This window comes from Nesoenas mayeri (genome assembly GCF_963082525.1).
Source record: "Nesoenas mayeri genome assembly, chromosome: 12".
Classification (NCBI taxonomy): domain Eukaryota; kingdom Metazoa; phylum Chordata; class Aves; order Columbiformes; family Columbidae; genus Nesoenas; species Nesoenas mayeri.
The window spans coordinates 2,576,450-2,599,630 of NC_137547.1; the positions used below are offsets into that span (position 1 = coordinate 2,576,450).

Here is a 23,181-nt window from a genome sequence, read left to right on the forward strand (position 1 = left end):
ACCTGTTGCAAAAACCTGAAACCAAACAAATTTGATGTCGTTACTCGCCCTCCAAAAAGCCAGCAGTACTGAGAAGGGCAGATAAAGTGTGTTCCCCAGCAGATGGGATCAGTGAGCTGCCACTTGCGTTGGATTATAGGGTTTTATCAAGCTCCTGCTTGGCACAGGCGCTGTTCTGTAGTTTTGATGAAGAATTAAATCATCGTGCCCACTGTGAGGCAGCCACAATGCACAGGGGGTAATTACAGCCTGTCACTCCAATAAGACCTAATTTCTGAGAGCCAGCCCCATAAAGTACCCATGCAGCACAAAAAATATATGTCCAATGAACATGCAGGTGGAAATCAGACTCACAAGATCCTTCACATTTGAATTTGGAATTCAGAGGTAAATATTTTAGATGTATTTTAACTTTGGAAGTCTGGCTTGATGACTTTTTTCATTTCCCCGTTAAATCAGCATCCACTAACTGGGATCGTTCTAGTCCTCACAAACCTTCTTTACAAGGCGTTTCCTCATTTTGAACCAGCTCTGAAGAACAAGGATTAACACTCTTGGTCCCACTCCCAGCAGTGGGGGAATCTTGTTCATCTACATCACATCTGAATGAGTCTCCAGCAAGAAAACATCCTTTAAACTCACAACTGAGGATACAGATGGTGAAGCCTCTGGACAATTAATTTCCCAAACCACCTATTATTTAATTGAAGTTCTCCTCCCCAGTCACCTCTGCCTTGTCTCCCCTGCTCCTCTTGGCCTTGCATCGCAGGAAGGAAAATCAACATAGACTTTAAAATACAGCCTACAATCCAACCATACCCAAGGGAATTTCATTAGAATAAATGAAATGGTGCTGAAAAGGGAAAATTCGCTTCTGAAATGTAAATTGTGTGCCTAAGTTTTCCTTTTTAGAAATAGTTTTCTCAGTCCCAAGGCTAATTTTATTATATATTTCATACTAAATCATATTGTAGCCTATTTTCAATAGCTTCTGATTGAATGATAATATAATAATATTTTGTTTCTAGTTTAATTAGATTTTTAAAGATCTTCATAACCTTAACCCTTCTCCTGGTAATATTTGTATTAATTTAATTGTTTATTTGTTTAATATTAGCCTAAATAAAGAATAATCTGCTTGAACTTTTGATTGAGTGGATGGCACATTTAGCAGCCAACAAGATGGGAAGGACAAAATAATACTACTAATAATAATAATAATAGTAATAATAATAGCATATTTTATTTATTATCAGCCAAATCTAAAGGCAGTTGGTTATTTTAAGTAGAGAGCAATTAAACGCAAAGGGGAACAACCCTCCTGAGGGCTCCCCAGCTCTCTGTGCCCATCACTGCTCCCTCTCCAATCTGGCCAAGTCCAGCTTGTCTTAGTCTCACAAAATACCTATATATCATTGTCGTGACTGTCTCAGATTCCTCATGTTCAAATAATGAACCTTCTTGTTTCCCAGGAATGCGTTTGTAACGTAGGCATCCAAAACAGGACACATGCCCTGCTCTTCACCATTCGCTGTGCTTTTGTTTCTGTGGCTGGTTCTGTTCACTTCGCTTTCAAGTTCTTGTAATGCATTAAAAATCTAATCAAGGATTTAAAAGACAGAACATTGTACAAGACACATGTTCCCCGGTACTATCAGCAGTCTCAACGCTGCTGCGGGGCGGCCCGGCTGCTCTTCAGAACACATACCTGAACACACACGTTTACCTGAATCCGGCTTCTTTCCGCAGCTCCGCTCAGCCAGTTCTTCACTGCTTTGAGGTGCTGTTTTCCAAACACACCTCTAGTCAGTGCTAGAGACACATTCCATCATTGGAAACATCCAGTTCAAGAAAGGGTTGTTTTAAACGTACCTTCTTGAAAATCTTTCACTGGATGTCAAGACCTGTCACTGTAAAAAAATCCTTAGAGTAAATTCTAATGCTCATCTCAGTTTTTTTGAAGATGAGAATTAGAATTTACTCTTAGGATTTTTTCAGTCTGCTCATTTTGGTCAGGGATTCTACTATTTTTTAATGATTTTTAATTTAGTTTGTTCTTTTTCAATAGAATTAAGAGGTAAAACTAGAGGATCAGGCTCCGAATCAGTACTTGGCCAAGACTCAATATATCTCAATGTCTTAAGTATCTCTACTCATGGCATAGTTTTTAATTCTCCAGAACTGCTCTGTCTTAAAGAACAGTGAGATTTGTTGCTTTTTCAAGATGATAGGAAGTGATCATTATCCCCCACTGTTTCAGGAAGCTACAGTAAAACGCCATTATGCCTTAGCCCTCATTCGACAGTAACACAAGTTCCTTAGTGATATTAAAAAAACCAAAGAGCCTTGTATGTCTAACTTCATTCATTTGAGGTTACACATCACCATTTCACAGTCTCGATCACGTCCTCCAGCTGACAGTCTCACGCACAGTAATGCCTGTTCTCCTCAGGAGTCTCTTACACTAATGGTTTCTCTCCGACTTCTGCCTTGTGTCCAAGACAAGACCCGTACAACAGATTTGGCACCTGGCGCATCCCTGCTGCATGCTGCGACAACACTGAATCTGAACATTTGTGAACTACACTGTTAATAGACTGCAGCTCTTTACTTAAAAATGTCCTTTAGTACATCAGAATTGTTTTATTTGCCAAAGAAGAAAAGCCCATCAATGAACTTTAATTTCAACTGCATTACAAGCTGCGGTGCAGTGCCAGTAAAACCAGCGTTAGGACTCAGTGTCCTTTACTCACTTCACTGGAAACCAGAACTCCTGGCCCAGCTCGTACCAGCCCAGGGGCCGCAGCCGAAACCATGTCTCTGGGGATGCTGGGGACCGGGACCCAGGCTCAGCTCCCACACACACATTCTGCTCCACAGCTTCTCCAAATAAAGCAGCTCAGATCTCAAACGGAAGATTTTTCTTTATTAGCAAGTGCATCTCAATAAAATATTCAAAAGCTGTTTATTCCAAGACAAAACAAAATATGCAAGATTTGGAAAACTGCCAGACTGCTAATGTCTGTCCTTCTGGTATCTGGAACACTCACTGTTCTTCACAGCTTCCCAGGGTCTTCAGCACGCTCCAGGATTTACAACAGTATTTATTCCTTAACCCTTATGACAAAATGAAAGACTAAGTTATGACTGAGAGAAATAATTCACAGTAGGAAACCGAAGGCAGTAAAACTCAACATTTAGAAGATGGAGTTCAGGTTCTGTGCACAAAGCCAAGAAGCACCAAGAAAAGCAGCTTTTGGGGGGCAAAGGGAAGATGGGGGAGGGGTACCTGACTTTTCCTGGAGGATGTGCTGCATGGTGACACCAAATGTTTCACGAGAATCATGTTCTGAGCCTGAAATTAGACAACTTCGGTGAAAGCAGGTTTAGGTTTTCTTCTGGAGAAAAAAAGACATACACAGATTTAACCATTTCCACTGGTTTCTGCATAATCAGTTTCTTGCCCTTTACTTGGATTGCACAGCCCATTCCAGAGCCAGCAGCTACAAGCAGCCCTTTGTAAAGTAAGGGCAAAAAAACGCCACTCTAGTACATTAACTTACAGATACTTTCAGTTCATTATGGATTCACAATATCTACTGAAAACATGCAGGGCATTTCTGTAGCATCTGATCAACCATAAGGCAGTAAAATTTATCATCTTCATCTCAAAACTGCTTAATCAGATAAAACTCTGGGGCAGCCAGACTTTCTGTAATTACTACTGAGTTCTGAAAGTGAGTCTAAAGGAGAGAAAAAAACACCAAACAACATGTTACCACTTATTAGAGCTGTCCTGCCATCAGTTTCTTCTCATCTTTCAGTGGAACCTCCTGTGTTCCAGTTTGCACCCATTGCCCCTTGTCCTGTCACTGGTTGTCACCAGAAGAGCCTGGCTCCATCCTCCTGACACTGCCCCTTTCCATACTGATCCCCAGGAATGAGTCCCCCCTCAGTGTCCTCTTGTCCAGCTCCAGAGCCCCAGCTCCCTCAGCCTTTCCTCACACGGGAGATGCTCCACTCCCTGCAGCATCTTGGTGGCTGCGCTGGACTCTCTGCAGCAGTTCCCTGTCCTGCTGGAACTGAGGGGCCACAGCTGGACACAAGATTCCAGGTGTGGTCTCCCCAGGGCAGAGCAGAGGGGCAGGAGAACCTCTCTGACCTACTGACCACCCCCTTCTAACCCACCCCAGGTCCCATTGGCCTTCCTGGCCACAAGGGCCCAGTGCTGGCTCATGGTCATTCGCTAGAGGATATTTGTCAGAATCCACAGCAAAATAAAGCATCAGGCAGCCTACAACAAAACACTGCTGGCACCGTTGCTGATTCGAAGGATCCCAACTGACCTGGAAGCGCTGGTTAAACTGTTAACATTTGCTCTGCTGTACTTTCATCAGAGGGAAGAAATGAGGCACAGCGGGAAACCTGCGGAGCAAATTCCAGCGGGTACTGAGAGCCCAACATGTGCTGCGGGCAGAGCTGCTCCTGCACACCCAGCACCGCTCGCAGCTCAACAACATCTTCAGGGTCCATTTTGTTGTAAAGGGAAACTACTGCCTGTTCCCCAAGACCATTCCACAATGCAAACACAAGCACTGGAAGTAGAGACTATGACAAGGTTTGCAGGACCCAGCACCCAGAGGAACCCTGTTCCAGAGAACAGCATCTCAGGAAGGCTCACGCTACACGGCAGTTTGAGGCAGCTCTCTGGTGATGCTGTTTCATCACAGGTCATCAGCACCTTACAGAACAAAAGCTGAGCACCATGTCCTGTTAGGCAATAAGATCCTAAGCATCCTTGATAGTACAGTCCAAGGCCCAAGACACAGTGCTGCAAGCAGGCTACATAAATCACTGTTTCACTCAATTCAAACACGTAAAACCAACCCAAAGACCTTATTTAGGACCTGATATTTGAAGCACAAATGGCAGTTCCGGGCTCCTGCTCTGTAAATCCTGCTGCCCAGCCACAGGGTGATGATAATCTGCAAAGTATTCCCCAAAACCTTGCCCCACTTTCAACCGTCTTTAATGAATCGTAACAGTATTAGAGTGAAAATAACAGGAGAATTAGAGATGTTTAGAAAATTTGACCAAGCTTAGATATACAGGACTTCCAAGGAAGGTGAAGAAGAGTTCTCTTGAACCATTTTTTATTGAACTGCCAATTGAAAGTTCAGAGTTCTCTGGTCTTGATAAATGACTCATCTCCACTGACTTCCACAGCTCAAGTTGTAACACCCCACACAACCGACAAAGCAATCCACGTTCAGTGCAGACAGCCTGGCTGGGCTTTAAGCTCCCAAAGCAGGTATGAGTGAGCAGCTCCTAATGCAAAATATCCCAGTATCTACAGTAGTAATGCCTGAGGAGACAGGAACGGTCTTTAGATCAGGCTGCCACCTGGCAGCAGAACACAGCAACTGCAGGACCTGAACTGTGAACAAGCACCATCCTTCAGAAAAAAACAACAGGGAAAAGAGGGGTCAGAGAGCAGAGCTCGCTAGAGGGTGGTGTATAAACAGGCGGTGCTCCACTACAACTCTGAACTACCCAGTTCACAGCACCAAGTTTATGCCGTCAGATAAGTCAACACACATATCAGCGCTTTTGTGGTGGTGACACACGCGAATCAAGGCAGCCTAGTACATTTCTTCTGAAAGATTAAGCTTGTGTGTGAGGTGTCACGCTGCAAAATGCAGTGAAACAAATTAAGTTAGACTGAATCTTTTAGACATTCAAAGACAGGGCCTAAAATCTTATATTCGAATTAGAGAGTTTCAAGGAAAAAAAAAAAGTTTGCATAAGCAACTTCCTGAAATGTTACGTATTTATTTCTTTTTTGGAAACTATGCAGTTTCCAAGTACATCAGAGATGCAGTACATAGAATTTTAGTCTTATCCTTTAGCTGTCACTGGCTTTTATTTTAGCTTCATAGACCAAGATCTAATACACATTTCACAAATATAATCTACAATGACGTGCCAAGTGTTTCATGCACTTAGCATCTCTAACACACAAGGAGCGAGGTCTTGAGATGCCATCGTGCTGATAGTCATTTCACACAATGCAAACACCTTCCAGTTCAGTCACTGAATGTATTCCAAGACATGTGTCTCAGCACATCGCAGCCACCGAGGGCCTCTGGAAGATGCTGCAGTGTCCTGTCTGTAGGAGAAGCTGCAGCTCATGGCTTGGCCAGACGTACTTTTCACTGGGTAAAGAACTGGCTGGTCGGCCGGGCCCGAGGAGCTGTGGTGAATGGAGTCCAGGTCAGTCAGGGGCCGGCCACAAGGTTTGTTCCCCAGAGCTCAGTACTGGGGCCAGTTCTGCTTAATCTCTTTATCAATGGTCTGGATGACGGGATCAAGTGCACCCTCAGTGAGTTTGGAGATGACACCATATTGGGTGGGAGTGCTGATGTGCTGGAGGGTGGGAAGGCCATCCAGAGGGATCTGGAGCAGCTGGATCAATGGGCTGAGGCCAGTTGTCTGATGTCCAACAAGGCCAAGTGCTGGGTCCTGCACTTGGGTCACAACAACCCCATGAACGCTGCAGGCTGGGGAAGAGCGGCTGGAAAAGGCCCTGGGGGTGTTGGTGCCAGCGGCTGAACATGAGCCAGCGTGTGCCCAGGTGGCCAAGAGGCCACCAGCATCCTGGCTGGTACCAGCACTGGTGTGGCCAGCAGGACTAGAGAAGTGATTGTGCTGCTGTACTGGGCACTGGAGAGGCCAAACCGTGAATCCTGTGTTCAGTTTTGGGCCCCTCATCATAAGAAGGACATTGAAATACTAGAGAGAGTGCAGAGAAGGGAGCGGAGCTGGTGAGGGGCTGGAGCACAAGTGTGATGGGAGCTGCTGAGGGACCTGGGGGGTTCAGCTGGAGAACAGGAGCTGAGGGGAGACCTTCTGATCTCTGAACTGCCTGAAAGGAGCTTGGAGCCAGGGGGGTCGGGCTCTGCTCCCCAGGAACAAGCACCAGGAGCAGAGGAAACGGCCTCAAGTTGCGCCAGGGGAGGGTGAGGTTGGATCTGGGAACAATTTCTTCCCCAAAGGGCTGTGGGGCATTGGAACAGGCTGCCCAGGGCAGTGCTGGAGTCACCATCCCTGGAGGGCTGGACAGACGGACATGAGGTTCTCAGGACATGGGGCAGTGCTAGGGGTGGGTTATGGGTGGACTCCATGATCTTGAGGGGTTTTTCCAACCAAAATGATTCTGTGATTCTACAAAAGAATGGTTTATTTCTGTTTGGTGAGAAATGCAAGTCAGGACTCCTGCTTCGCTTTGGTAAAGCAGCACTCTCTCCCTAGGACATCTTCAGGGCCACCTGCTTCCATCACAGCTTTATTGAAGAAAACTGGAAGCCAGCAGGGGAAGAAAAATAGCACAACCACAAATGGGAAAGAGCTGACAGCAGAGACCTGGTGAAGACAAAGGGAAGAAGTACAGAAACAGAACTCAACCACTGCTTCTACAGAGTCTCCACCAATGAATGAAAAAACAGACGGCCTTGTGCTTTTGAGGGGTGTGAACGTATTTTTCGGTACTTATCAGAGAAGTCACCAATCTAAATGTACGAGTCATAAGTTGAATTTTGTCACGTGTAACAACATTAACTTCAGTCCTCTGAAGATAACTTTAATTCCACGTATAGGAGCAGAAGGAAAGAGATACCTGTAGGAACACCGGTGCGAGCGCTGAATGAGACTGCAGCAGCAGTTCCTTTGTCCTTGTTTGCACTGTAGATCTCATTCTGGCAGTAGAAGCAACACGGCCTGATCATATCTTAAGTCTTCAAAATCAGAACTTCACTTGTGTCTTCCTTACTATAAGAACTTGCAAACATGCTTTATCCTTAAGAGTTATTCATCTGTCCTTCCTACTGGCATCTGTGACAGGCTACAGTTCTGGAAAGCCGAAGTCTACATGATATAGGGAAGTAGGTCTGGTGTTCACATTTTTTTCATTTACTGGAATAAAGACAAACAGAGATTAGTGGTTTAAGTGCATTTCCACAGCCATCCCCCGTCATGCAGTGTTTGAAAGGACCCAAATTGCTCCTTACAAGTTCAGAAGTAAAAATCACTTTCCATGTTTCCTGGTCCTGCTTACAAAGATTGCATCTGATCGGTCCTCAAAGCCATCACAGCTCCTTCCTTTAACCAGTAATTAATAAAGAGGCAGTACTTAATCATTCAGCTTTATCAAAATCTCTGCTTCCCCCTAGACATCAGTTCTGCAGCAGAATCTCGTTAGGTAATTCTCACTATTAAAGTAATGTGATACTAAAAAGCATGAGTAACACTGAAAAAAAACTTGAGACATTTGGTTGAATTCCCTTTCTTAGAAAAGTGTGAATGAGAGGTGACCCAAAGCTGGTATGGCAGATTTTACGACCACAATTGCCTCCTACACCTGCTCCCTCAGGATGTCGCGGCTCTTTTTGGTAAGACAAAACCCCGAAGTATTTACAAATCTAAGAAGTTTGGCTCACATTGCACTACACCACTTTCACAAAGACTACTTTGGTGAATGTTTTCCCCAAACCAACTTCTGCCAGAACACCTTATTTGGCACACTCCAGTAGACCTTTGCTTTGGTATTTACAGTCAACAGTGCAAATACAATACTGTTAAGAATTACGATTTTAAAAGACGGAAAAAAAAAGCTGATGAGAGTAAAAGGAACTAGTATATCCGCATCTTTTGGAAATACATCTCTGCATCTCTCCCTCTCCAGTAAATCACGGGCCAAGAAGGAGTAAGGGAGCAGCACTTACCGCCCAGGCCAGGGACACCCAGCGAACACGTGTCACAGAACAGGCGCTTCGCTCCCGAACTTCAGGAGTCTGACCCCCAAAAGTGTATCTATGATTTTTAAAAAACAACTCTATGTAACCGAGAATCATTTTCTAAAGAGAATCCATAAACAATACAAAGTTGTCAAGCAGAATAATCCCCCCAAATGAAATTACTTTGATTTTCTTGCCATCGGAAGTAAATTACACCTCTTAAAAAAAGGCAAAGCTAAAGTCATCCCTAGGATGAATACCATATTTCTAAGATGATTAAAGCCAACATACCTTACGTATCACAAATGTACTTAATTCACAGCTCAATAAAATATTGGAATATCAATTTATTAAAAAGTTATGTGAACTGTACATACGTAAACGGCAATATAGCTGAAAAATCTGAAATATATAATTTTTAAAGTAAAATCATTTATTTCTGAAAATATTTAAAATATTGCATTTCTGGCAGCAAATTTTAAAGAAGTGCTCTGAAATGGGCGCAGTCTCTCTGTGCGTTTGTCTTCAGGGTGTAAAACACATCTGCGTTCTGGTGTGTCATAGCACAAGCTTGTGAACACTTTCTTTCTGACTTGCAGAGACAGAATTCGATTTCCAAGAACAGGAGCAGAATTTTAACCCGAAATACTACGGTCCTGGTCGGTGAAGACAACACACCTCCCGAGAGTCCACGCCACCTTGGGAATACGCATATAAACACATCACATTGTGCTTACAAGTTACAGAATAAGTCTCTGATTGATTATTTTTCTGTTTATTTCCGCCAAGGCCACTGAAAATACGAAGGCCTTTTCATCTGAAAGGTTAGCATACATGTCAACTTCTTTTTCTTGTTTCTCTGTAGAAGGAAAAGAAAGTCACTATTAGAAGCTTTTAGAAGCAGATTATGTTGTAGTTCATACATTATGTGGAAGGGAGAACTGGAACTGAAAAGAAGTTAGACAAGCAACTCATGTGCAGGGAGGGACTGAGGGAGAGCAGGAAGGAATGGAGGCACACCAAGGTGCTAAAAGAGCCACAGAATTAGTCATCTAAAAGCACGACTGAATTTCTGTTCTTTCATGACAAAGAATGAGTCACTAACATTACACTGACTCCTGACACAAAAGAGTTTGAGTGTTCCTCCAGTTCCGGAGTCTTTTTTTGGCTTTTACATAAATACCTCCCAGCCCAGAAAACAAAGATATTTCACCATATCCTCATTAAATACGACATTTGTCCCCCTATTTTACATTTAAGAGAACCCAAGAGCTCAACAGCAGCGTCCAAGAGCAAAGAGCAGACACGTGGCACGAGGCAGGTTCCCGATTTGTCACCATGAGCATCAAGACGCCTCCAAGTGCTCAGGTACACTAAGTCACACTATAGCGTATGACCAAACTAACACAGTAATACTTTCATAAATACCACTTACCCCAGATCATGGCTATTAATAGCCCAGTTTAGCTAGCCATGGGGCAGCTGACACAACTCATTAAACCAAACAAACACAAAAAACAAGCCATAAACCCCAGCTTTGTCGGCAGAAGACCAGGCCTGCAGACACAGAGAGGAATGCATGGAGAACCTTGGTTGGTGTCCAAGACTCATTGACCGTCCCTCTGTCCCACGGACAGATGGACACACGCCTGCCCATGTCCCGCTCCAGCCAGCCAGGGGAAGGGGAAGAACAAGCTTGGAAAACAACAAAAAGCACCACGTGGAGAAAAGCTTCCAGCACCTCGTACCTCCTGCTGCTCACACGGTTACCCCTTCCGTGGCTCCGCATCGTAACAACATTTTTAGATTTGGCTTTAGATTGTGTTACAGCTACGAACACCATCCCAACAAACGACCTTCCCCGGGAAGTCAAGTGCTTGTGTTACACAACTAAGAGGGAGAAACTGAAAAATCCTTTATCTCTGTGTTCAGATTCAATACCGATAGAGACATAGCAACAAATCCTTCTACTTAAAGACTTGTAGACAACTGAAATCACACATCAGCTCACCTTTCCCTGCAAGTAAAACTGCTTTGTGAGGAGCCTGCACACACCAAGATGCATCAGGTTTTTTGTCTGAAAACAAAAAGTTGCCCTTGCAAAATAAAACAAATCAAAGCATGTTTGATATTTGGAACGTAAATGGTTTCTTCTTGTTCCCTGGCTACACAAAACAATACTCTGCAGTGTACTGAGTTTGAAATGAAAGCTGAGGAACGGAGTTTCGCTACGAGCGCTGCCCTGCAGCTGCAGACAGATCAGGTTCTATCCCAACAGCAGGCTGGGCTGCTCCCCGTCCTCCCACCTCCTACAAACAACCTGTTCTGAGCACGGACACCGAGCACGCTGCTTATTCCACATCAGCCTTTTCTATTTTCACATCTAAACCCCTCTCCTTTCTTCATACTTCCCGATCCAAACAAGTCCAGCCACCACCCAAATATGTCACCACCCAGCAAAATTAAAAATACTTCCCCCCAGTCCCATTGCTATTAACAGACTGCAGACTTCTTAGCAAAAAAAAATCCCTTTCTCGAGTTTCTCTTCTCCCCGTCCTCCCAAATTACTGGCTTGTTCTGAGAGGCATCAGCTTTAAAGAACCGAGATCTTGATATCAGCCAGTCTCAGGATTAACACAGCTCTGCGAGCTCTTAAGACAATTCCAGTTCTCACCAGTAACTAGTGAGGACTTGAATCTGCCTGACATTTTATCATATGCTACTCATAGGATACTGTGGTTTCTACAGACACTATTAAAACTTTCCACTTCACGGCCTTATCTGCAAGTAGTTTTGACTCACTTCTCTATTATTAGCAGAAGACTGTCTTACAGAGTCACAATGCAGTTTTGCAACACATTAAAAATACCAAGTCTTTTGAAATACAACTGAGGCTATGTAGGTGAAAATATTCAGTCTTTCTGTAGCATGTCACTCTCATCCCCAGATCTCCTGCAACCCACAGCCCCTAAAACTGTGATATACGTATAAATCAAATGTGGATCCTCCCTCTCACACATTTTGTGTGGATTCAAAATCCAAAGTTCTGAGGTTCACTACCTGAGATAGTAAACTGCTTCAAATGTGCACACTGGGCAAGCAACTGTATGAGGAATACAGCTGGAAGTTACTGGAAAAGGAAAACTTGGATTAATACATTTAATTGAACTTCAGTTTTACCTGATTACTGAAATGTAGGTATCTTTATAAATAGATTCCCCTCCTTGTTCAGTATCGGGTATGCTTTAGTAAGACTCCAGGCCATGCTTACTGAGTCTCATTTGATGGTAACAGGATCACAATAGCAAACACCACTTCCTCCAACATATGAAGGTTGTTCTGTTTGTTTTAATATAATCAAGGCTGTTACCTAGCTAACAAGGCCGCCTGGGAACCTGTCTTGCTGAGTATCACAGTCACACACAGAAAAACAAAACACACACCACAACAACAATCAGAATCATATTATTATGAAGTTTCTGTTTTCAAAATATAGCGTAGAATTTCTGACGAAGGAATTAAGTGAGAATTTTGACAAGCCAAGCCTGCAGTGAGACGTTCCTATTTCCCAGGGTCACCAAATGGCTCTGAGAAACATGTCAGGATTATTCTCTTGGTCTCAGTGTTGTGCCACATCCCCTCCACCCACATCAGCCTCCTCCTTCCTACCTCTCCATTCCTTCTTACTAAAAGCTGCAGGAAAACCAGCTTGTTTTAAAAAGCCCCTTTGCTTCTCCAGTTCTTGCTAATTGCTATTGAATCCTCCAGCTCCTGGTTCTAACCTGAGCCAGTCACGAAGGGCACAGTAGAACCACTGAAGAGCACGAACACTGGGAACAAGCATGCTGGGTATGAAAAGAGCACAACGTAAGCAAGAGAAGATACAGATCTCATGGGTGGCCTTAGGCAGAAGATGTTCACAGCTTTAAGTGGTCTTTAAGTGAACAGATTACCTGCTGTGTACCCAAAATATCCTACAAATACACAATAGGCGAGGAAATAATATGCTTGAAGGCTAACACTAAGCTTATGTCTTGCACTCCAGAGCTGACTTTCAACACTACACAGACTGATACAAGGATTAGCAACAAGTCACGCAAAAGTCACCTTAACCACAGTAGAAGAGTTAAAGTTGCTTAGTATGTCTTTATGCAAACAACACTATTGAGCAGAAGGTTCACTAAAGGAGGAATATTTCTAAAATCCCCCACTAATTACTCCACATGTAGTAGTTAGGTCAATTTCATAAGGCACTTGAAAAGGGAGAAGTCAATGTTAACTTGTTTTATAGTGATTACTTGTAAAATGATGGGTTCTCTGCTGAATTTATTTGTATATTTATGACAGACACATGTCAACTTTCTTTTTCTTTTAATCTGCCCAATAATCACCACAGTGGCCTACACACATTCCAGCTTGACATAACCAGAAATAAGTCAAAAGTAAGAAATAGCCTAAGACGACTTCTTCCTATCCAGTAAGGTGTGCTGCACTGGTGAGGAGGAAAGACAATTCACAGAATCCCAGAGTGTCAGGGGTTGGAAGGGCCCTGGAAAGCTCATCCAGTGCAATCCCCCCATGGAGCAGGAACACCCAGATGAGGTTACACAGGAAGGTGTCCAGGCGGGTTGGAATGTCTGCACAGAAGGAGACTCCACAACCCCCCTGGGCAGCCTGGGCCAGGCTCTGACACCCTCACCCCCAACAAGTTTCTTCTCCTCTTTCAGTGGAACCTCCTGTGTTCCAGTTTGCACCCATCACCCCTTGTCCTGTCACTGGCTGTCACCCAGAAGAGCCTGGCTCCATCCTCCTGACACTCCCCCTTTCCATATTGATCCCCAGCAATGAGTCACCCCTCAGTGTCCTCTTGTCCAGCTCCAGAGCCCCAGCTCCCTCAGCCTTTCCTCACACAGGAGATGCTCCACTCCCTTCAGCATCTTGGTGGCTGCGCTGGACTCTCTGCAGCAGTTCCCTGTCCTGCTGGAACTGAGGGGCCACAGCTGGACACAAGATTCCAGGTGTGGTCTCCCCAGGGCAGAGCAGAGGGGCAGGAGAACCTCTCTGACCTACTGACCACCCCCTTCCAACCCACCCCAGGTCCCATTGGCTTCCTGGCCACAAGGGCCCAGTGCTGGCTCATGGTCACCCTGCTGTCCCCAGGACCCCCAGGTCCATTTCCCCTACACTGCTCTCCAACAGCTCTTTCCTCAACTTATACTGGAACCTGGGGCTGTTCCTGCGCAATGTGATGTGGTGTCAGCCCAGGCTCTCCAGGACACGTCAAGGAAGAAATAGTGGCAGTCACAGCACTGAGTGACAGGGAGGGCAGGACAGGACAAGGAGACAATGTCCTCACAGGAGATTCAGCTCTAAAAAAGCCACACCACCAAACACTGGGAAAACACCACACGTGCACTCGTGTGCAAAGATGTCACTGCATCTTTATTTCTAGCTCAGGGCACTGGCACGCTGTCACACTGCAGAGTATGCAGCAAGAGGTTAAAAACATTCAGCCTAGTTTTGGATAGGAAAACACATTGTTTAAATACCCCTCATGCTTTCAAATTCTTGCTTTCCAGAGACTATAAAACATGTGTTAAGAGAAAGGGTATTTTCTTTTGATCACTGAGATTGCTTTCCTTCTTTTCAGGCGACAGGAAAGATTTACTTTTCTAAGGCAAACCAACAAGTTTGCAGGACTTTTCCAACTAAAGCTGTGTGTGAACTAAACTGGCAGTAAAATGCCCAGAACTGATCATACAGATGCCAGACAAAGTCCAGCTTGCATCAGTAACAAATAGGGAAGCTCTGCAATCCTACATACAACAGCAAACCATATGCAACAGTGAAGATATTGGATATTATAAATGTATTCCTGTTATAGTAAAGCAACCGTCATCCAAACAACATAGATAATTCAAATTCCATCTCTTCTTTCCGCAGACAAAGCACTAAAAACAACAAAGAAATCTCACTTTAAAGTTTCTTTCCTATAAAAAACAAAGTATAAGAACAAATAGATTCATATTAAACAGCAGAGACAACAGAATTGATTTCAAAAAATTATAGGAACTCACTTTGCAACACGGATTAACACCCATTTTTTTAACAAATATGGTGGCAAGGGAAGAAAACAACTGCACTTCTAAGTTATACCACAAGGTGTGCTTGATGGTTTTAGTAGTTTTAAGAACAAGATCTTCTGCATATTTATAAGAAGTCTTGTTCTTCCCCTCCTATCTACCCTCCAGCCTTTTTAAGTCTATGCTAAGTTTTTGATTAATTATTCAGGCCTCAAACTCCAAAACCATAGATAACAAATGCAGGGTCAACAGGCTTTGAAAAAACAGGAATCCTAAGCTTAGGATCACATACTATGACGGTCACATACTTGAATGGCTGCAAAATTAATGTAGTGCATGCAACAGTCTCTTCTTTGAATAAAGAGTAAGAACAGCAGGTCACCAAGGAACCTTAACAAGCCAGGAGTCATTCTTCCCTCTAAAGCATTATTCTGTAGAAACATGGGGCGAAAATTCAGGTCACAGCAGTGACTAAAGTACCATTTTTACTTTGTCCCTCCAAAAGGTTTCAATGAACTTTTTAAGCAATCCAATCATCCTAATCACCCCCTGATAACAGGCATCATTATATCGTTTGTCCTTTTGATACAGAGCAGCGGTACTTCAAAACCAACACAAAACTGAAAAACCTGCTGAGCAGCACAGTCCACCAGCTGTCAAGCTGTATGCTGAAACTTGATCTGGAAGCTAAAAGTACAGGGTTCATTCTTTGCAGTTAGTTCTAGTCAGACACAAACATAAAACCAGAGCTTTCCACAGATGTGAAACAGTCCCTTCCCCATATTAAGATATCGAGTATTTTCTGAACCAGTCAAGTTACGTAAATGGTTTGAATGTTATAAAGGGTTATTGATTAAAAAAATAATTCATACAGAAAGAAAACCCAATGAACATATTTCTCCAGTTCTCATACCTCTTTCTTCCTCGTGCTTTTTGGCTGAGGCGCTCTTAGGTCTTCCTCTCCCTCGCCTGCTGTGATCCGAATGGCTGTTAGACCTGGATCTCTTGCGGTTTTCTAAGTCTTTATTTACTGCAGAATTTATCTTCTCTCGCTTAACTCTCTCTGTCCGTCTCCTTTTGGCCTCACTCTTGTTGTCTGTGCAAATGAACAGAGATGGCGTGATCTAGAGTTGTTTTCATCTTTGTTCTTAATTCACTCTTACTGCTTACCACATCCAATCACCTTTTTTCTTTAAATCTCTTAGGAAAAGTGCTTACATGTCTATACCTTTACACAACAATTACATCTGCACAACATCCACGTAGAAACTAAGGTGTCAGATGCAGAATGACACTTCTTGATTACAAACCTTTAATTACTTTAAATGCATTTAGCAACATGAGATATTTGCCAGTATACAGAAAGTTCAGTTTCCCATTGTAAGATGGAAAAAACTATACAGATCACAGCCATCAAGACAGCCTACGGCATGCTTCCGCCAGCCACATATTATATAGGCCAACAGCAAAGTTCTTCGCCTTCTTTTAACACTGACAATTAAATAATTTCCCTGCTGCTCACACGGATGGTGATGCTGAGCCAACAAGACCATCAGCAAGCACCACATCACGCAGCATCCCCGTCCCCAAAGCCAGCCTGTGAAAAGGCCTCGTCATGTTCTAGTGCTGAACAAGTGTACTATTCCCTACACGCCAGAGTAAAAAAAAATAAAAGTATTTCACAGAATCCCAGAGTGTCAGGGGTTGAAGGGCCCTGGAAAGCCCATCCAGTGCAATCCCTCCAATGGAGCAGGAACACCCAGATGAGGTTACACAGGAAGGTGTCCAGGCGGGTTGGAATGTCTGCACAGAAGGAGACTCCACAACCCCCTGGGCAGCCTGGGCCAGGCTCTGACACCCTCACCCCCAACAAGTTTCTTCTCATCTTTCAGTGGAATCTCCTGTGTTCCAGTTTGCACCCATTGCCCCTTGTCCTGTCCCTGGTTGTCACCAGAAGAGCCTGGCTCCATCCTCCTGACACTCCCCCTTTCCATACTGATCCCCAGGAATGAGTCCCCCCTCAGTGTCCTCTTGTCCAGCTCCAGAGCCCCAGCTCCCTCAGCCTTTCCTCACACGGGAGATGCTCCACTCCCTGCAGCATCTTGGTGGCTGCGCTGGACTCTCTGCAGCAGTTCCCTGTCCTGCTGGAACTGAGGGGCCACAGCTGGACACAATGTTTACATGAGTTTCACCTGTAAAGTGAGGATGGATTAACGAGGCTGGGTACTGAAAACAGCACAGCCACCCCAGCACACTATCCAACAGACTAGTTGGGCATTTGCAAGCCTGCAGCACAATTCTGCAGTAGCTATACTGTTGAAAAACATGGAACAATGTTTTCTAAAAGAAGCTGCAGGTATCTTAGGAGCCCAACACAGGCACACATGGTCTCCCACTATATATTCCTGTGGAAGCGGTTTCTTTTGCTGGAGTTGTCCCACTAATCTTGTATAGAGACAGGGGACAGACTCGACAGCAGGGTAAATTGTCACTAATGTTAATACAAAAGCTGTATTTCACCGTAGCACTAAAAGGCTGAGGTAGTGAGGGACCATGGAAACCATGCTGCCCAAGCAGGGCCACCAAGAGCCACCTGCCCGGGACCACATCCAGATTTCAGTGTCTCACAACCTGCCTGGCAACCCTCGCTGCACAAACATGGATTAGACAAGAGCTTTGCTCTACCAGACTATGGCCTCCAGCTGCATTTGGTAACAACTTCACCAGCAATCGGGGAGGGGGAAAGGAAATCAGGCCCCACTCTCAAACAGCACCACAGACATCGCTTCACCTCCTCCATCCCCAAAGTTCAGCTCTCTCACATAATGTCGGATACCAATAATCCCTGCAAGCTGGTAAGCTGCACATACCCTTCAAAACAGTGAGACAAAATATCAAATGCTTAGTTTCCATTTAGAAATTATTTACCAGGCCTACAAAAAGCGAACATTATAAATCAGATTGATTTTTTTTTTTAGAACACTTTCCCTGAGAGGGGCTTGTTCTGACTAATTCCTGCTAGAATTGGAGGAGGTGATAAAAATGAACACGAGGAGAACGTTAATCGTGCCAGAATGTACATTCAGCTCACTTCTCCCTGTGCCCATCAACAATAAAAGACAGACAAGTTAGACACAAAAAATACACTATTTATAAATGTAACCATGCAGAGAGATGCAAGACCCTCCTGGTTTTAGATCAAACATAGGATCGATTTTTTACGAAGTGACACCCGGGTGCTCGTGAATAAGTACAACTCAGCATGACTTCTTCAAAAAAAGAGGATTTTTACTTTCAGAAAGCCCAGTTTCAATCAGCATGTACCATTAAATCTGACCCCTTTGGCAGCTCTAGACATTTAGCTTCAAAATAGGATTAACAGAAAGCTTTCTGTAAGGAGTTATTTTGCATATTGAGCAATATGCACAGCTAGAATATACACAGAGTAAATGCCAACATCACAAGTGCAAAGGAAGTAAGACTGAAAAAAACGGCTTCCCCACCCTCAAAACTCAAGAAAAATTAACACATTAAAAGTCTACTGTGCACAAATTCAACACAAAGTGAACTGACAACAGTCAGTTTACACAGGGAAGTAAAATACTCTATATCCTTCGCCTCCAATAAATAAAGAGAAAGAACTGTTATGCCCTTCTTCCCACCTCTTTGAGTATTACCTGTGATGGGTGGCGATCTCTCAGCACGTTTAGCATGCAGAAGTTTTCGACTAATAAATATGTAGCCACAGGGACATGATTTACATGCAACAGGAACCTGGGAAAACAAAAGACAAATGTTTCAGAGCATTTCAGATTATGACAAAATTCCCCTCTGATGAAGGAAAAAACCCCAGTAACTCACATTTTGTCCTCAGAGATATCTCTTCAAATTCAGACTGCGCTGCACACTTGTCTGTACTACTATACAATTGTATTTCAATGTACTTAAACCAGATTGTGCTGTGAATCTCCCACCAAGCCTTCTCTTTATGGAGATACTACAAATGAAGCTCGAAACATGCGGCTGCTGTGACCACCTCATGCTACAAACACACGAGTTTGGGGGAAAGCGGGACCACTAAAGCAGGAGTGAATTAGAACAGAAAAGTAATTCATCTTCAGAGTTCTAAAATATCCCCAGTCAAATCAGTCAGACAGTTCTGCTTCCTTCATTTATTTAAAAAAAAAGCATGAGTTAAAACTGTTAGTCCATTCTGAATATTCACTTTCAGAAGCATTTGAAAGCAGCTCCTTCAGAGAGCAGCAGCAGCTCGAAACAGGAGCACAACGGAGCCCGGAGCAAAACACACAAGGACCTGGTTAACTCAAAAGGCAAATCAACCTGGTTAACTCGAAAAGCAAATCTCCTCCTGAGCAGCCGGGGCAGCACATTCACCCACGTCAGGTGATTTTAAACAAGTCGAGAAAATCTAGAAATGCCGCGCAACACGAGAAACATAAAAATCCTACTCTGAGCAATTAAAAGAAGGAATAGTGATAAATTGCAAACCTCGTTGCCTTCCCTTAGAGCCAAGATCTTCTGAGATCTTCGATAGTACGGAATACAACATATTGCTTTGATTAGGCTTAAGACTGAAAACACAAATCGAAGCAAGTTTAAACAGAGATCTGGAAGAGATGATCACACATTAAAGAAAGTCATGTTGAAGCACGACAAAAAGAGCAGGAGGTAATTTCTCAAGCGTAATTCTTCAAGACAGGTCCCCACAAGTCTAGCGGTGCCCTCCGAGCCAGGCAGGAGCACAGAACCACAACTGATGGTTCAGTTCGACCCACCGCGCACAAGAACCAAGTTCCAGCCAGATAGTACGCAGGTTTAAAGGAGAACTGCTACTCAGAATAAACATTATTTCACTTTCTGTAGCACATCTTAAGTCCTGAACTTTCCCCTAGGAACAGCTTACATACGGACTTTTGATATAGGTTTTATATACCTAGAGACTTTTAAATTCCCTTCATGGAGACACTGACATAATAAAAACAATTCTAGTCGAGGTTTAATGAGCCTTAAAGCTCAGAATTTAGCAGACTCATGTGCACGCTTCCCTCCTTTTTCATAAGTCAGTATAAGAGCACTAAAACCCACTATCTAGCAGATAGTTTGTCTGCATTAAGGTGATACAGGAGTTCCGTTTAAGCCCATTTTTTAACACCTGGGTCTCTCCAATAATTACATTTCTGGACTCAGCCTAAAAAAAATCCGAGGAAAACCAGCCACAGGGACTGGAGCAGACTGAGTATTTTTCAATGAACTAACTGTGTTTAAACAGGATAATATTGTTCTCATGTGACAGTTCTGGCATGTAGGTATCTGTCATTTGGAGGGGATTAAGGAAAGGTATCAGTTATGCTTCGAAGACCTACACTGCTAACATCCTGTCACATAATTATTAAGGCAACTCGATCCTACCAACACTGCTTTACGCTGTTTAACATCTACCTAACCAGAATAGTCTGAGTTTCTCAAAAAAGGATGTTTAACTGAAGCTAAATTAAGAAGTGACCATTATTTCTTCTGATTGACTGCAAGTACTTCAGGCTCCCTGAAGGGGCCATGCTTTAGTTGTGAAAATATCCCCCAAACCCTTATTTTTTTTTCTAATTAAAAAAAAAAAAAAGTTGAAATGGCAATTACACATAATCAAAACTACAACAGAGGAAGCTTAAACGTCTAAGAAGTGTTACTCAATATTGTGCTCCAATATTTGTGGCTGTCTAAATATTTCCATGCGTGCCACTGCTAGCGAAGAAATGGGAAACAAATGCAAATTGTTCATGGAAGAATTTAAGAAACGCTAGTACAGGACACAGTTGCACAAGAGCCTCCCCACATTCTGCAAAGAGACGACTTGTACCGGACACTTCAGTTTCTTGTCCTCTCTCAAACATTTGGTACTGAAAAACAAGGCCCTGTGAGCAATGTTTGTGCCAGGGCAGGACACAGCTGCACACTGATTCATTTTAGCCACAGAAGAGCTGCTGAGATAAAATCTACATTGACTTATGCATATCATATGTGTGAGTTTTACAGCACAGAACAAAGCGAAAGTTTCAGCTTCAGCTTTAAAAGGCTGTAACATTTGCTTACTTCATCTTCCTATTGTTGGTGGCTTGACATTTATTAAAAAAAAAACCACAAACCCAAAAAAATAACACACAACCTACCACTCTCATCTTCAGCTTCTCACTCATTTTAATTTTGTCTTTCGCCAGCTGAATAACCAGAACTTGGCACACCATTTTCATCCTCAGAAATAGCACTTAAGTGACACACTTAACACGGGAGCATTTGCAGTGGTTCATCTACTGCTTAAAACACGAAAGGATGCTCCACACATCTTAACCTTCCAAACTGTTCCGGGGTGAGGAGAAACACTATAAAAACTATGTACATCTGAACAAATAAGAAGACTTTTTCTAATTTTTTTTATAAGAAAAACGAGAGATTTTTTTTTTAAGCATAGCTAGCATAGCATACACCAGTCAAGTTTCAGGATCAAATAACAGAAAAGTGTGGAAGCGTCTCCCCCAGCCGGCCCCACGGCAGCTTCCTGCAGGGCTGTGCTATTGTTCAGCTGCTGGAACAAACTGCCCCATTTTTAATAGCAAAACATCACCAGCAAAAAAAGCATAAATGCCAACAAGCTCACGATCCAGTAACAGTGCGGATCAGCTGTTGTTAATGTTGAAGCCTAACTCCATTTTGTACACGCAACAAAAGCGCGGTGAGACACGAGCAGCAGTTCACACGTACATCTGGACTAGACGGTGGGAACCGCAGTGACAGGCTCTATTTTGGTGCTTCTAAACCACTCCATGAGAAAACACCACGACTGAGGGTTCTCCTGACCAGCCTTAGGCACCCCATCATCCAAAGGAGAAACTGCATGCTATAAATTACCAAGTTCATTACGCTTTTAATAAATGACATTGTTACTAAACAATACTAGCGCATAAACAAACGACTCTGCACGTCCCTTCAGCATAATAAGGCTGTTACAGCACCCTGCAAGAGAACGCGGTATTTAATCCACATTCCAAGTACACTGCAAAGGCAGCAATAATGTACTTCATATAAACATCGCCTCACAGCGGCACGGAGGCAATTTCATCCCCCCCCTTCCCTCAAACCCAACGGCTCAGTCGGCAGCTGCTGTCAAAGCAGGAACCGCAACCGAGACACGGAGCGGCGCCCATGGGAGGCGGCGCGGGCCGGGCACGGCCCCGACCCGGCCCCGGGGGAACACGGCACCAACACCGGGGGACACAGCCCCGACCCCGGGGCAAGCGAGCGCGGCGCTGCGCGTCCATCCCGCCGCACACGGACGCGGCCGAGCCGGGCGGGCGCTGGCCCGTCCCGCGGTGCCGCCCCGAGGTGCCTCGGCCGGACCGCAGCGCTGAGGCAGCGGGTTCCGCAGCCCCGGCACCGATCGCAGCCGAGGGCTCGGACCCAGCTCCGGGCGGCCAGCTGGGGCCGAAGCCCGACCGGACAGCTCCGCCCGCGGGTCCCAGCGCTTCCCCCCCAGCCGCAGCTCCTGCCCTCGCCGGGGCCCGGCGGGCCCGTCCCGTCCTGGAACGGGGCTGGGAGGGTGGGCAGAGGCAGCGGGGCCAGCCCGGCCGCCGCTTCAGCCCTGCGGCCACCGATCCCCTGTCCGCTCACCTGCTGGTCGCACTCCGGACAGGACTTGGTGGCCATCTTCACTTTCTTGGCCCTGCTCGAGGACATGCTCGCTGCCGCCGGAGCGCCGGCCCGGCCCGCCCCGCGGAGGGCGGGAGTGGAGGGCAGGGCCGCGGCACGGCCGTGCAGCCGCACACCCTCCGCGGACCGGGCGCCACCGCCCCCGGCGAGGCCGCCGACAAAGGAGCCGCTCCCGGCGCCGCCGCAGAGCCCCGCCCAGCCCGGTGACGGCAGAGCCGCGCGGGGCCGGGCCGGGGGGCCGGGCTGAGTGAGCGCGGAGCCGCCGTTCGCCGGGCCGAGCTACTCGCTGTAGGAAACAATTTCCTTACCTTGCTCCGTGCACAGAGTTGCCAGGTCGCTTGTATTGTGCCTACCACTTTTTCCTTTACTCTTCCCGCTATGGTTTGCAGAGATCCGCCTTTTTCAATACAGCCTCAGGATTTCTGTCGGTGTCTCCTGGAGTCCCCACTGACGATCCACGGGACCGCTGAAATCAGCGGGGCGCGCCTTCCCGTCCTCCGGCTATTGGGACCCCCGAGAGGACGACGCTGACTCCCGGAAGAGCCCCCAGATCTGTAGGAAACAATTATTTTGCCAATGTAATAGGC

General features: G+C 45.0%; 1 protein-coding gene across 5 annotated transcripts; it reads right to left on the reverse strand.

Moving 5' to 3' along the window:
- Positions 1-3,030: 3,030 nt before the first annotated feature.
- Positions 3,031-22,751, reverse strand: LOC308044947 (UPF0547 protein C16orf87). 5 transcript variants are annotated; one of them, XR_013922696.1, is made up of 8 exons: positions 22,556-22,751; positions 18,553-18,649; positions 15,789-15,971; positions 9,530-9,651; positions 8,781-8,868; positions 7,676-7,971; positions 3,290-3,355; positions 3,031-3,117 (listed from the first exon to the last, which is right to left on the reverse strand). XR_013922696.1 is itself a non-coding variant. In XM_080351934.1 (4 exons), the coding sequence occupies exons 1-4, from the start codon at positions 22,619-22,621 to the stop codon at positions 7,901-7,903; spliced, it is 417 nt and encodes a 138-aa protein (XP_080208060.1). In that variant the 5' UTR covers positions 22,622-22,751; the 3' UTR covers positions 6,956-7,900. The 5 variants fall into 5 exon arrangements, 2 of the variants coding, with proteins under 2 accessions (XP_080208060.1, XP_080208059.1); XR_013922697.1 differs by lacking the exons at positions 3,031-3,117; positions 3,290-3,355 and adding an exon at positions 4,409-4,425; XR_013922698.1 differs by lacking the exons at positions 3,031-3,117; positions 3,290-3,355 and having other exon boundaries at positions 6,957-7,971.
- Between the last annotated feature and the right edge of the window lie 430 nt (positions 22,752-23,181).

Bases quoted from the DNA above. Each gene is read 5' to 3' on its own strand.
- LOC308044947 (XM_080351933.1), bottom strand. From the start codon at position 22,621: ATGTCCTCGAGCAGGGCCAAGAAAGTGAAGATGGCCACCAAGTCCTGT. The intron at 18,650-22,555 runs GTGAGCGGACAG...TTGTTTTCCCAG, and splicing joins GTCCGGAGTGCGACCAGCAG to GTTCCTGTTGCATGTAAATC. The intron at 9,652-15,788 runs GTATGAGAACTG...TTCCTTCTACAG, and splicing joins AAAGCACGAGGAAGAAAGAG to AGAAACAAGAAAAAGAAGTT.